This window comes from Haliaeetus albicilla, chromosome 13, assembly GCF_947461875.1.
Source record: "Haliaeetus albicilla chromosome 13, bHalAlb1.1, whole genome shotgun sequence".
Taxonomy (NCBI): domain Eukaryota; kingdom Metazoa; phylum Chordata; class Aves; order Accipitriformes; family Accipitridae; genus Haliaeetus; species Haliaeetus albicilla.
Window position 1 is genome coordinate 27,924,657 of NC_091495.1, and position 14,682 is coordinate 27,939,338.

Genomic DNA, 14,682 nt, shown 5'->3' on the forward strand with positions numbered 1-14,682 from the left:
TGCCGGCGCGGAGCGGGCCGTGCCGGCAGGGAGAGCCGCTCTTGCCCCTCAGGCTCCGCTCCGCGGCGCGGCGGCCGGCCGGCCCACGGCTGAGAGCGGGCCGGGTCCGCGCGGAGCCGCTGCGCTCGGGCGGGTATTTACGGTACGGGCGCGCGCGGGCGGCCGTTACGGTAGCGGGGGGAACAGGGGGGAGGAGGGACGACGTGCGCGGGGGCGGGGCGGGCAGTGCTGCGTGCTCGGCCCCGCGAGGCGCGTCTCCCTCGCGAGCTCGCTGAAAGGATTTGGCGCCAGGCGGGTCCGCTCTGCAGCTGCCGCAGCCGCACGAACCAGCCGCGCCACCCACCCACCGCCTCCCGCCGGGGCCCCGACCCAGAGCCGCCGCCGCCGCCGTCCGCCCCAGCCCAGAGTCGCCCGCCCAGGGATCGAGCCGCCGCCGCCATGAGCTGCTCGCCCGTGAACGTGAAGAAGCTGAAGGTGTCGGAGCTGAAGGAGGAGCTGAAAAAGCGGCGCCTCTCCGACAAGGGCCTCAAGGCCGAGCTCATGGAGCGGCTCCAGGCCGCGCTAGACCAGGAGGAGGCCGGCGGGGGAGGCCCCGCCAGCAGCGCAGTTGAGCCTGGCAACGGCAGCATGGAGGGGGAGGCAGCCGAGAGCGGCGGGGGCGCCTCGCAGCTCCACCAAGGGGGAGGCCCCGACCAGGCCGCGGCCTCCACCGCGGAGGACGACGACGAGGAAGGGCTGGAGGCCGCCGATGGCGACGCCATGGAGCTGGGCGAGGAGAACGGCGAGCGGGCGGGGGCCGGGGGCGGCCCCATGGAAGAGGAGGCGGGCGGCGAGGAGGAGGAAGAGGAGGAGGAGGAGGATGAGAACGGAGACGACCAGGGCTTCCAAGAGGGGGAGGACGAACTCGCCGACGAGGAGGAGGCCGCGGCTGGGGACGCCAACGGGCACGGGGAGCAGCAGCCGCCGCAGCCCCAGCAGCAGCAGCAGCCCCCGCCGCTCCTCCAGCCGCGCGGCGCCGCCAAGGAAGCCCCCGGCAAAAGCGCTGGCGGCGCCTCCGGGCCCCCGGCGGCGGCCCCCTCCGGCCCGGCGGGCCCCGCCAAGCAGCAGCAGCAGCAGCAGCAGAAGAAAGCGGAAGGTGGCGGCGGCGGCGGCCGCCCCGGGGCTCAGGCCACCGGCGGTGAGTGTGCGCGGCGGGAAGGGGGGGGGCAGTTAATTCCCCCCCCCCCGGGAACCCCCGTTGCGGGGGGGGGGGGGGGGGGCGGGGGACGGCAACGGCCAGGAGGGCGGTTTCCGGGGCGCGCGCGGGAGGGCGTTCGCGGCCGGCGCGACGGCGGCGCCTCCCCCGCGGGGAAGGGGGGGGGTCTACGGCCCCCCACCCCCCACCCCGCGCGGCACCGCGTGCTCCCCTCCAGGCGCTGCGCCGGGCCCCGCGGGCGCTGGTGGGGGGGCCGAGGGTCCCGTGAGGGGCCGTTGTGCAGGGCCGGAGGAGGAGGGGCCGTCGCGCGGGGTGGGGAGGCGCGGGGAAGGGGCCGCCGCGCCGGGCCGCGGGGGGGGGGAGGGGCGGCGGCGGAGGGGCCGCTGGGGCGCGCTGTATTGTGCTGAGGAGCGCTCGGCGGCGTGACGTCACTTCCGGCCTGGGCGCCGCTCGGGATGGCGTTGGGAAGGCCTGGTACAATGGAGGCGGGAGGGAGGAGGCGGAATCCCTTCCCTGCAGGCAGCCGGGCGGCCCCAGGCGGGGCTGCCGGCCGGGCCGCCGCCGGCCGAGAGGAGGCGCAGTCGTGCGGATCGCTGCCCTTGCGAGCGGCCGGGAATGTCCTGCTGGCGGCGGCGGGGGGGGTGCGGGTCTGGCGTGGCAGGAGGGGTTTTTGTCCGGTTTTGTGGGGTTGGGGGGGGGGGGTGGTGGTGTTTGTTTTTTAAATTTTTTTCTTAACCGCTTGGGAGCGGTCTGGCTTTTCTGTGGGGATCTCAACATTGAGGGCTGCACGAGCTGCTGCGTGGTGTACTGGCTGCTTCTGTCGTGGATCAGAGACGATTTAGCAGACAAGTTTTGCATCTTCTGAGAAAATTCCAGATACGGCTTCTTATCTTAGTACAAAGCAGAATTTTTCTCTAGGGTGCTATTGCTTTTCTCGTGCTGTAGGTTCTCACAATTTCCAAAGTTGGAAGTGTCGTATAGGATTTTATTCCCAATTAAAGAGTTACTTTGTGTAATTAAAATAAATCATTAATTCTGTTACAGGAGATGCTAAAACAGAACAAAAACCTGGTGAGAAAAAGAGGGGAGTGAAGAGACCACGTGAAGACCATGGCCGTGGATATTTTGAATACATTGAGGAAAATAAGTACAGCAGGTAAATAAACTTGATGCTGGGCAGCATTTTCTGAATGAGGAGAAGTAAAGTACAGAAATGCTTATTTTAGCAGTGTCAAAATACGTGTAGCTTTATTATCTTTGGTTTCTTTGCTTTTGTTTTGTTCAGGGCCAAATCCCCTCAACCACCTGTTGAAGAAGAAGATGAACATTTTGACGACACAGTGGTTTGTCTTGATACTTGTGAGTAAACATGCTTTCCTTTAGTCTGGAAAGATGTGGTGTTACGCTTTTAATCTTAAAGCCACACTTTCTGAAATGTGGGGTGAATACATTTGTTGACTTTCACCACCACGTAACTTTAAAAAAAAAATTGCAAGCGGTGTTTCCACCCATTTTCAGTATACAAACGAGCAGAAGGGTATATGGGTCTTACATTAGCAGTAATAAGCTTGGTTTTCCTATGAAGTCTGTGATATTGTACAGTTTTCTGAAGAAATCTTAATGAAAACACTAATCTAGTGTGGAAACTAAGCTGGCCAACTGTCGAGTGAGCATGGAACACTCTAGAAACAGCTTGAGAAGCTAACTGTATAGTACATGAGCTTTGCACTTCAGAAAGTTCTGAGAGTCAATAGTGTAGGTCATTACAGTAGTACAATTTGTGAAGTGAGCATCCTGTGTGACCTGCTAAGGCCCTATTTATGTACCAACCAGTGGAGTATTTTTTCATGTTTTCTGATAAATTTAACAACAACAACAAAAATCAGGTAAGGCCTCCTTAAAGTGACCCACTTGTGCAACCTGGGAGTTTGGGGCTGGCGGGGGTGCTTTGTGCAAATGGGATGGCAGAGAGAATTGGTCAGAAAGGGCATAGAAATTGAAAAGTACCTACAAACAGTGCCAGGGGCGGGGGGAGGGAGGTTGAGGCAGATTATAAATGTTACTGTTATTGTGATGTACCATGACTGGGGCAAAGTTGACATTTGTATTCATGAGGGTAAGTATAAGGACTTAGTGCATTATTAGAAAACTTGAATAAGTGATGCTTGAACTCATTGGATTCTTTAAGTGCCATGGAAGGAAAGCTTAAATTTTGGCATTATCTGGCATATTTGCTGGTAGATCCATGTGTTTTTTCCCCAAGAAATGTTTTTAAATGGAAGGAGGTATTAGTTTACAGCTATGTAAATTGCTGAATATGCCATCCTTGACATTTTGCTAACTAAATCTCAAGTTTCTAGCTGCTAACCTGGTGAGTAGCCACCTTTGCAAGAACTTCTGATTTTCCCAGTAACTGAGTAGTAGCTACTTTATTATTATTATTATTTCTAGTAGAAAGTTTTGTTACTGGATAGACATTGTGATTTAGTTTAAAGTGTTGACAGACTGCTTGGAGATCAGAATCAAACATAGCTTCAAGACTGAATTGTGTAACAACTTGGCACTCTCTTTTCTGGACCGTAATGATCCAGACATATAAGAGGTTTAGCACTCTTAAGTGCTTTTTATTACCTGTGTCTTACAAGGAAGCTGTAACTTCAGATTCTGTTCTCATTTGTTGTTCTAAAAGTAACCTATACAGGTGGGTTTCTTCTGTATTATTTTATCTGGTTTTCATGCAATAAATAACAGAAGTACTAATGAGAAAACACTTGGATCACAAATATTGTAGTTGCAACTGGGGATGGCTGTATGCAAACAAAACAAGATCTCATGCATGAGAGTTACCAGTCATACAGGGAAGACTGCATTTTGGTGTACTTGGGCAGCGTGTGGATTTTACACCAGGGCAGAACTCCCTGCTCACTCATTTCACTCCTTTCTTGTAACTGTCAAATAGGTTTGGAGTTTCTTCTATGGATTCCTTGCTCTGGGGAATTCAAGTGCTATATCCTGCACCTCATGTTACCATTTCACAATGTCTTTCTGAAACCTACTAGAAGATAAATTTGAAATTTTGTGGTGTGCGGCTCTGAAGAAGTCTGCAAAACAAAGGTTTCACTTAAGTTCTTGGAGCGATAGGTGAATTCATAGTGCAGATTGTGTTCTTGGGTGAAGTACATTCTCTTGCCACATTCTGTGTGCTTAACCTATCTGCACTTGACTTAACTGACTTTATTTCAATTGGCTTAATCTAATTGGACTTGATAATTGACTATATTAACCAAAGACAGTACTACTTTCAGTGCTTGAGTAAATAGGAACACAAGTATTTTTGTTTCTCAGCTGCCCTTAGGTTTGGGCATGAGGGGTAAGACGACTTCAAAAAAGGTATCTAGCAAGTAATGCAAAAAGCACAACGCAGATTCCTTTGCTCTGTATTGATGGAAGTATCTCAGGTAACTGAAAAAAAAAAGTTAGAACAGATGAGGTGAAATTCAGGTTTTTAAGCAGATAGAAAAAAATAGAGGGAATTTGGTGACAGGAGTGAAGAAGGCACCTTGAAAATTATTCTTGTTAGCTAGCTTTTCCTAAGATTTTTGGCTGAGCTTCAGCCTGCAGCTCCATCTAGGCATGTGTTCAGTTGCTTCCTGAAAGATGCTGAGCACTTGCTGACAGTTTGTCTTGAAAATCACCTTTGAAAGCTGAAATCACCTTTAATGCATAACATTGGACAGCTGTACTTTATTTTGTAATAAGAGTAAACGGAATGATTTTTATGTTAACAGATAACTGTGACCTGCATTTTAAAATCTCAAGAGACCGGTTTAGTGCTTCCTCTCTGACCATGGAAAGCTTTGCTTTCCTTTGGGCTGGAGGGAGAGCCTCCTATGGAGTTTCTAAAGGCAAAGTCTGCTTTGAGATGAAGGTGAGTTAAACTGATGTTTTATGGGAGACTGTTTTGCATGCTTAAATATAATACTGTTTATATTTGTCAGTTTTTTTGGACTTAGCTGAAACTATTTCAGGTGAACAGGACTTTCAGAAGGCCTTCTCTTAGAAGCCTGTGAAATGGTTCTTGATAAAAGATTGGTCAATTGCAAAACTGCTTCCTCTTCTATAAGAACTTCCATTTAAGAAAAAAAAAAAAGCACCTTGCATTTGCCCTGAATGTGTAACTTCTGATCTCATTTTTGAACAAAGAATTTTATTTGGCACCTCATGCATCAACACTTGGAAGAATTTTGATACTTGCTAGTCAGAAGTTTGCATGTACTTTCTGAAGATTACAGAAAGCTTGGCTCTTTTTTTTTTAAAGGCATATAAATTATCCCAGCAGTCCTTTTTCTGTTCCTGCTTAGTCTTTGAGTTTGACCTGCTCAAAGCAAGGATTTGGGCTAGATGACCTCCAGAGGTCCCTTCCAACCTGAATAATTCTGACTTGTGTATGCCGTGCATGTATTTACAGATACTTGAATTTTGAGAGCGAGAGTTCTCCTAAAGGGTGAGAATGGCGAAGAGCAATCAGCCTTGTAATAAACAGATTTCTCCCACTTTTTGGCAAAAGAAGAACAGGAGGCATAGAGTTCGGTTTTATTTATTTATTACTTAACAATTTTAAAGGCTTCTTTGCATATGATGTGCCTGTGTATATAAAGGCTTACTCTCCTCCTCTAGTACTTTCAAATCTAACCACTACCATGAGGAGTGGGTAGTGATCCCATTCTCCATGCTCTTTCATTGAGTGATTTCTGTGTTGGTACCTATAACTTTGGAAGGCCAGTGAAGTGAAATTGATGACAGTATTTATTGCCCTGTTCACTTTCAAATCAGTTTCACCTCGGTCACCTGACTGGAATAGTTGTGGAAACTGGTAGGATGCTGATAAGTTTTTCACTTTAGTTTCGTGAAGTTTGTAAAGGGAGTTAGAAAATAGCTGGTTGCCTACAAATTCCAGTGCTTTTAGGTGGCTTTTTTTGAATCTGGGTATGTTGCTTGGAAGCTGGTAACTTGCCCAGGAAGTCTGCTTACTGTGGAAAGGGATGAGTGTAGTATTTTCCCCAGTCTTGGTAAAGCAATTTTTTTTATCCATTACCACATTTTATTGACAAAGTTAATTTCCTATTAATCCCAACTTTATGGCAATTATTTTTTTTAAATACATGTATACATCTTTGTGATTTTAATACAGTGTCAAAAGGATTAAGGCATTTGGCCACTGAGAGGGACTGCTATGACTTAAGTGCTTTGAAGGTATATGGTATCTTGCATCTTCATTGCTCAGTCAGTCAGGAGATGCAACTATTTATTCATTAGCTTGTGGTTTCACGTACTTAAGCATGTTTATTTTTGCAGAAAGTGAAGTGTAAAGCTTCCAGATGTTACCTTTGTGTTTCCATCTTGTTAATGTCTAATAAATACTACATACCTTTTAATGAATAATTTAAAAATAGGTTACAGAAAAGATTCCTGTTAAACACCTGTATACAAAAGACATTGACATACATGAAGTACGAGTTGGCTGGTCACTGAACACAAGTGGAATGTTGCTTGGTAAGACTTAAACATTTGGTTACTTCTGTATTATTGTGTATATGGTTGAAGTTTTGTCGTTTTTTCTTAAGCAGATGGGAAAAGCTTAGCAACTGTAGTCTGTGTGTTCTGAGAAGTCTTATCTTGAATCGTTCCCTGGTTGTGGTACAAGAAAGTTTATTACTGGGACCAAATAAAGTCATTAAATACTCAGGCCTGTAAGGAGTACATGATTTGAGAGTTAATTCTTTCAGTGGTCAGGTGTGGGTTGTGGAGAACATTCTTTTGAAGACCTGACAAGGTTAAGGATTTCTCCTTTTCGTGTAGTGTCATAAATAGGAAGAGGGGTTTCGCAGCCCCCCCCCCCCCCCTTTTTTTTATTATTCAAAGGTGGGGCATGGTATAAGATTTAACCAGTGAAGAAAGATTCCTGGATAGCTACATTATAATTCTTTTGACTTGGGAGCAGAATCCTCATTTCTGAAAGTAGCTAGGAAGAAGAAAGTACAATTTCATTAGATACATGGGAACTGATCATAATGGTATTTATAACTAATACTTGCTGCTGAGACATATGTTTGTGGGAAATGTATATGAATTTGGTATGTTCTAACAGCAGCAGCAGCTTTCTAGTTAAGTACTTAAGTTCCACCTGGGTCCTTGTGTTTGACACTTTCTGTTAGCTTGTTCCTTGCAGCTTCATACTCAGTTGTCGCATAGGCTGAATGTCTGCTAAACTCCCTTTAAAATGGGGAGGGGTAAGTGCTACTGGAGAACAAATTCAGAAAGCCTTTCTGACTACGTTACAGGTATACTGGTGCATAATCAGGTCTTCAGAGTTTAAAAATACTTGCTCATTTCTTTATGTGGCAGTTCAGTTTTATGTCAACATGAATCTGGAACCAGCAGCATAAGGCTATTAAAACTGGGATGGGGGAGATACTGCTGTTCTATCTCAGGTGTCAGTATTCTTGAATACAAGAACAAGCTGTAGCTGTTTAGGGGTCATAGCTTGTTTTGGCATTAAAAAAACGTACTGAACAGCAGCTTACTTATGTAGCTGTGAATTGATTGTATTTCTAAAAAATGCCTATTTTTAATAAGTTTAAATTATTTCTTCAGGTGAAGAAGAGTTTTCTTATGGGTATTCTCTAAAAGGAATAAAGACATGCAATTGTGAGACTGAAGACTTTGGTGAGAAGTTTGATGAAAATGATGTGATTGGATGTTTTGCTGTAAGTTTTCACTTATATTTTCTTTTGAGGAAAAACATCCTTGAATTTTTAGACTGCTTTGATGTGAGAAGCCGTAAACCAGATACAGGAAGAACTTGGAGCAAGACAAGTTGTTTACTATAGGGAGGAGGTAGAAATAGCAGGCATTATCAACAGTGACTGTTGTCAATGTGTTAAGATTTTATATTCACAGAGAAATGTCTTCAGAGCCTTTTAGAAAAAAATAAATCAGATCTTGAACGAGATGATCATTGACAGTAACTCATTTTAGGAGAAAACTTTTAAGTAGATCCTTTATAATAAAACACTGTTGCAGGAGTTGAGTGAATATAGCCAATATAGTGAAATGTCTAATATAACTTTATAGTGCGAGGTGAGTAATTTTATCCAAACTAATGCTTTGTCTTGAAAACCAGAATTTTGATGGTGATGAAGTGGAACTCTCATATTCCAAGAATGGACAAGAGCTTGGTGTTGCATTCAAAATAAGTAAGGAAGTTCTTGATGGGCGGCCACTCTTCCCACATGTTCTCTGCCATAACTGTGCAGTTGAGTTCAACTTTGGTCAGAAGGAGGAACCTTACTTTCCTGTACCTGAAGAGTATACCTTCATCCAGAAGGTTCCCCTGGAGGATAGGGTCCGAGGACCAAAGGGACCTGAGCAAAAGAAAGATTGTGAGGTAAGTTTCTCATTGATAATCTCAAGGTTGTTGAGATAGATGAACAGAAGTGGTGGAGTTTAAGCAGACTATTGTACAACACTCTGACCTTTTTGATTGGGAGCTTTAATACTTGGTATCCGGTGACTCTTCATCACCCGCCACTCACTTTCCATTAGGCTTGCTGGTCTAAGGTGCATATTAAAGAAAACCTTTGAACTAGTATCTAAAATACAGAACCTGTTGTCACAGGTGGTGATGATGATTGGCTTGCCTGGAGCTGGCAAGACTACCTGGGTTACCAAACATGCAGCAGCAAATCCTGGGAAATACAACATTCTTGGGACAAACACTATTATGGACAAAATGATGGTAAGTGATATTTCTTGGTATGTTAAAGACTTGCTGTAAATCCAAGGTCTTTGGCTGCCATGGGCTTGTTTTGTATCAAAGAAATCTGAGAAACCAGCTGCTGGTTAGCTAGTGACCATTAAAGTTTTGTTGTCTTGCTGAGCTGCCAGCTCATGCATGGCACAGCGGGATTTGGAAGCTTTTTGTGGTACTACATACTTAAATAGTCAACAGTTGACTGTTTCTTCTCTTTATTTTGGTGTCCTCAGAATAGAACGCTTAGCTTTGAATTAGTAATGTAATGAGTATACCTTAGATTCAGCTGTATTGATTCACCTAGTGTCTTTGTTTGTAAAGCTCTATGTCTTATGGAGGCTTTGGCAATTGCAATTATGAGTTTGTAGCTGTGGCCTTGAACAATCCTTGAAGCGAGGTGAAAAGCATTTAGCAAAGAAAAATGTCAGCCACGTGTATCGGGGCTACTTAACTCTGGGAAATCTCTCTGTAGGTTGCAGGTTTTAAGCGGCAGATGGCGGACACTGGAAAACTTAACACACTGTTGCAGAGAGCTCCACAGTGTCTGGGGAAGTTCATTGAGATCGCAGCTCGTAAGAAGCGGAATTTCATTTTGGATCAGGTAGAAGCTTCAGTGAAAAAGGGTTAAGGAAGTTTTGTTATAGGCTGTAGTGCAGTAATTAAATGGGATTAAAGTTACATTGTAATAGCAGTTGTTTCACTTACTACTCATTCAGGGGACGCAAAGTTGAGATATTACTACAAATGCTTGTCTGAACTTCTCTGGATTTATGGGATGTGGGAGGAATAGTGTTTTAACACGTGGATATGAGCTCGTAACTTTGCATTATGCAGCATCTTTATGTCCAGTTATTTGTAAACTTCATTGCAAGCTCTTGTAGAGGTGAAGTCTATACACCATAAGTTGACTTCCTTAACTCTTACAATGACAGCTACGTGTAGTAAGTTACTGCATTTTTTTCAGACAAATGTGTCTGCAGCTGCGCAGAGGAGAAAAATGTGCCTGTTTGCAGGCTTCCAGCGCAAAGCAGTTGTTGTTTGCCCAAAAGATGAAGACTACAAGCAAAGAACACAAAAGAAGGCAGAGGTGGAGGGAAAAGATCTTCCAGAGCATGCAGTTCTCAAAATGAAAGGCATGGAACATAATCCTATACTGTGTTTTAGGATGCTGAGTATCTGTTTAAAGGATTAAGTAAACGTGAAGTCTAAAAAATCACTTTATCTTAAACAGTTGTACTTAAACAAAACTGGAAGACTATTGTAACTTGTAGGACAACACTATATTGTGTTCCCTCTGCTGCAGTCCTTAACACTACTCAGTTATGCTGATATGCTTCATGCAGATGCACAAAGCTGTCTTGGCATAAAGTGCCCTATATAAGTGACGTATTTGGCAGAAACTGGTGTTCTGAGTGGAGGCTTATAAAAGAAAAAAAGATATAGGCAGAATGTTTTCAAGGTTTGGAACAGTACTGGCAACTCCATGAAGACCTGTTTATTTCTTTTGTCACTGTTACATTTCTTAAATGTTCAGATTACGTAATTTTGTCCCTATGCTGAGGGAATGCAGGGGGGTGGGAGGAAGAATGGGAGAAAGGTGGTTAAATTATGGCTTTGGTTGTAGCTGAATGTAGATGCTGAATACTCAGTGTTTTTGCAATTATAGGGAACTTCACACTGCCAGAGGTAGCAGAATGTTTTGATGAAATAATCTATGTAGAGTTGCAAAAAGAAGAAGCTCAGAAGCTTTTGGAACAATATAAAGAAGAAAGTAAGAAGTCTCTTCCACCAGAAAAGAAACAGAACACTGGCTCAAAGAAGAACAAGAAGAGCAATAAAAATCAATTTAATAGGGGTCAGAGAGGACGTGGAGGATTCAACATGCGTGGCAACTTCAGAGGGGGAGGTGAGCCAAGAAATAAGCCTGTAAATTTTGGAGGTTGTTGCTGCTGGGGGGAAGAAAGGTTGTAGTACTTGCATTGCAACTATTGCTTAGTGGCACCCTTGATTTCAATTTCAGTAAGTTTAAAGTATTGGTGCAAAGTTAGTTGTCCAATTTTAAAAGTGAGGATTGTCAAAATCCTGGATTACACTGTCCATGTGGTTTGAGGCACAGTTTTGAGTTTTTATGTTAGGTTTGGTGTTTGCTTATGTGCCAGACTCTACTGGGGGCTAGTACATGGTTAAGTTACCAGTTTTCATTATGACCAGATGACTTAATCTTTGCATTGAAATTTTTATACTGAATTTGGATGTTTTATTTCAATACCATCATTATTTTGAACAATAATCTTCACGTAAGAAGTACTTGGAGACCTAACAATTACTTGATTGAAGTAACTCTCTCCCTGCAGTCCCTGGCAATCGCGGTGGATACAACAGAAGGGGAGGCAACATGCCTCAGCGAGGTGGTGGTGGTGGCGGTGGCGGCGGTGGCAGCAGCGGTGCAATTGGCTACCCATATCCTCGTGGCCCTGTCTTTCCAAGCAGAGGTGGCTACTCAAACAGAGGCAACTATAACAGAGGTGGAATGCCCAACAGGGGAAACTACAACCAGGTGATGCTTTGGGGGGATTTATTAGTTGAACTACAGTAATTTGGATGATGTTTGAAAGGTTTGGTGGCTGTGAATAGCCACCAACTTGGTTGTGGTACTACACTAATCCCACACTGAAAGGCCTAGCTTTCTAGTTTGTTGTGTGTGCCCAGAGCTCTGAACATGGCCTAAGAAGTTCTGATGCTGATGTGGAGGTTCCATGTTAAGACTGTACCTCTGTCCTGTTAAAGATGAAGATTTTTAGGTCATGTGTGTGAAGGCTTGTGTTTGATGTTTGATTTTTTTTTCTCTCTTTTTTTTTTTTCTTTCCTAATTTTTTTTTTTTCTCCAAACAGTAGTAACCGTTGTTTGGCCTTAGGGTCAAGATGTATCTTTATCAAGCATTTAGAGAACTTGCTGGAAATAGCTCTGGAGAGAGTCTTTGTTTTGGTGTCTGGTATCAAACATAACTAGTAAAGATATACTAGGCATGGTCTTAACTGATGGAATATCAGTGGAAGTATTTGAAAACATAATTTTGATTACTGAAGAGCCAGCAGATGGAGCCCATGCTAGTAAACATGGCTCAGGTTTGTCTAATACTGACAAACAGGGGAAATGCACTATTTTATCTACTAGTATCAATGTCCCTTTTTTTGTACCATAAATTGTACTTGAAGTTTTGTGGACTAGCTCTTCCGTTTTCAGTTGTATGACCCATATCCTTTTGTCTGATCAGATAACACATCCTTGTAGCAACTACAGCCTTTCCTAACTAAAAATAGGCAAGCTCTTGTATTTTTAGTTGTCCTGGTGCAGTTCAGCAGCTGGAAATAGGGTGAGTCAAAACTGGATTAGCCAGCTTTCCAGAACACTGGCAACAACAGTTTGAGCTGGCTTATTAATTCTGGGGTTCTTGCTCTATGTTTAAGAAGCAGTTCCTTGGAGGAGGGGGAGAGGCTTTTGGTATTCTAGTGTTTTTCGGGTTTTTGTGGTGTGGTTTTTTTGTTGGTTTTTTTTTTGTTTTGGGGGTTTTTTTTGTTTGTTTTTTTTTTTTTGTGGCAGGGGGGTGGTGGTGGTTGGGGGTTTTTTTTAACCTCGGCCTGATACCTTGTATTTGAAAGATTCCATATGGTCTGTGATGGTTTGGTGGTAATAGAAGGATTGGTATTAGTACACTGCTGAAAAATCTATATAGATGAAGTAGTTAAAAACTGTTGTCCTCTTGCAGAACTTCAGAGGAAGGGGAAATAATCGTGGCTACAAAAACCAATCTCAGGGCTACAACCAGTGGCAGCAGGGTGTAAGTAGTCATAACTTTACCTTTTCACTGATTGTTAACTGGAGTGTTTCAAAATGCTGTCTGAAATAATTAGATGTGTAATCAAAACTGGATAGCAGAATCTTTTAGTGCTGGGTAATATCACTATAAATAGTTTTCTGTGCAGAACTTAATCTGGCTTGATGGTCTTGATATATCAAATATCAGCTATGGCTTACCCGTCTTAATGGCATGTAGTATTTGGCTTCACATTACTACTGTGAAGTGAACTCTTAACTGCCTTCAGTTGTTTAGGAACTTGCTGCTATTTGGGAGGGCTTTAATCTTCTCAAGTTCCAGAACTAGATGTTTGTTAAATGCTTTTTTTTCTGTAAGAAATGTAACCATTATGTGATTACAGGTTAAAATTAACTATTTATCCATTTATTGCAGCAATTCTGGGGTCAGAAGCCATGGAGTCAGCATTATCACCAAGGATATTATTGAATACCCAAATAAATGAACTGATACATATTTCTCCAAAACCTTCACAAGAAGTCGACTGTTTTCTTTAGTAGGCTAACTTTTTAAACATTCCACAAGAGGAAGTGCCTGCGGGTTCCTTTTTTAGAAGCTTTGTGGGTTGATTTTTTTTCTTTTCTTTTTTTGTACATTTTTAATTGCAGTTTTAAAGTGATTCGTAAGAGAACCTCAGCATTGTGCACGATAAGAGAATGTGTCAGTATTTCAGGGTTCTACATTTTATCTGTAAAATGTGACTTTTTTTTTACCACAACAAAAGTAAAACGTTGCTTTGTACCTGGTGTCTTTTTATTAAAGAATTTTCTCCTTTTTCCCCATCCCCCAATTTCTAAGAAACAGTCGTGAGTCATGTCACAATACGATAGAAATGTTAGCAACCAGATTCGTACAGAGGCTCCTTAGTAGCCCTCATGAATACCATGAGATTATGTAAAGCTCCATATTACACTCCATCCTCTCTATGAAGCTTCTGGGTGGGGAGGGGAGGAGGGGGAGGTAAAAGTTTCTGGCAATAACTAGGACTTTTTTGTAACATTTGGAACTCAATGAGATGCTGGGGGCAAAGAGGAAACCTGGGGCTAAATAGTGAAGGTGGAGTGTATGTAGAAGCTCTTAAAGTTGTAAAACTTGGTTGCATTATTTGTGGAGGCTCAAACTTGTGAAGGTACAACACCATAATTTCTTTTCCATTTGTTCTGCATTTTGATTCTGAAAAGAAGCTGGCTTTGCCCATTTCTTATTAAACAAAACTTGTTGTAAATCCAGTTGTCTAATGGGATCTATATGAAGTTAGCTGTGTGTCTGTATAACTCTTTCCCCACAAAATACTGTATACCTAGTGTGCTTGTAGTAGTTACTCCACCATTTTGTAAGCTAATGAAACTGTGAGTCACCCATTTTATAGCTAATTTTTAATCATGTCAATTCTCAAATGGGTGTATCTCCTTAGCCTGCTGATTCCTTTTCTCTTTAAAGAAAGTGGGTGGAGAAATTTAACTCTAGACGTTTGTTTGCAATAAAATAAATTCATTTTACTCTTGTTTTGGGATTGTTGCCATCAAGGTCTAAAATCCCTTTAAGGCTATAAAGAGGAAGAGAATGTATGAAAGCAATGATGTTGGACAGTTTTAAAGTCATTACTGTGTACATGCTGAAATACTTGTGTTTCTTGGAAAAAATCTAAACTGGTGGTTGCTCTGTTAGAGATATATCACGTGTATAATCTCACAGCTTAACATGGTTATATGTATAGGGCAGAAGTCTTTTGAGTTGCGTTTGCATCATGTAAATCCACTTAACCTATTTATTGTAAAATAGACATCAGGGAAGGAGTG

General features: G+C 43.4%; 1 protein-coding gene across 1 annotated transcript; it reads left to right on the top strand.

The window, feature by feature from the left end:
- The first annotated feature begins 238 nt into the window (after positions 1-238).
- On the top strand, positions 239-14,382 carry HNRNPU (heterogeneous nuclear ribonucleoprotein U). Its single transcript, XM_069800602.1, has 14 exons — positions 239-1,177; positions 2,240-2,351; positions 2,481-2,554; positions 4,984-5,123; positions 6,649-6,748; positions 7,850-7,962; positions 8,379-8,642; positions 8,874-8,993; positions 9,481-9,609; positions 9,973-10,141; positions 10,675-10,914; positions 11,363-11,565; positions 12,776-12,847; positions 13,259-14,382. Exons 1-14 carry the CDS (start codon positions 439-441, stop codon positions 13,310-13,312), a joined length of 2,529 nt encoding a protein of 842 aa, XP_069656703.1. The 5' UTR covers positions 239-438; the 3' UTR covers positions 13,313-14,382.
- The last annotated feature ends 300 nt before the right edge of the window (positions 14,383-14,682 follow it).

Excerpts from the sequence above, each read along its gene's own strand:
- HNRNPU (XM_069800602.1), top strand. The coding sequence starts at position 439 with ATGAGCTGCTCGCCCGTGAACGTGAAGAAGCTGAAGGTGTCGGAGCTG. Across the intron at positions 2,555-4,983 it reads AGTGGTTTGTCTTGATACTT|ATAACTGTGACCTGCATTTT; the intron begins GTGAGTAAACAT and ends TTATGTTAACAG. Across the intron at positions 11,566-12,775 it reads ACAGGGGAAACTACAACCAG|AACTTCAGAGGAAGGGGAAA; the intron begins GTGATGCTTTGG and ends GTCCTCTTGCAG.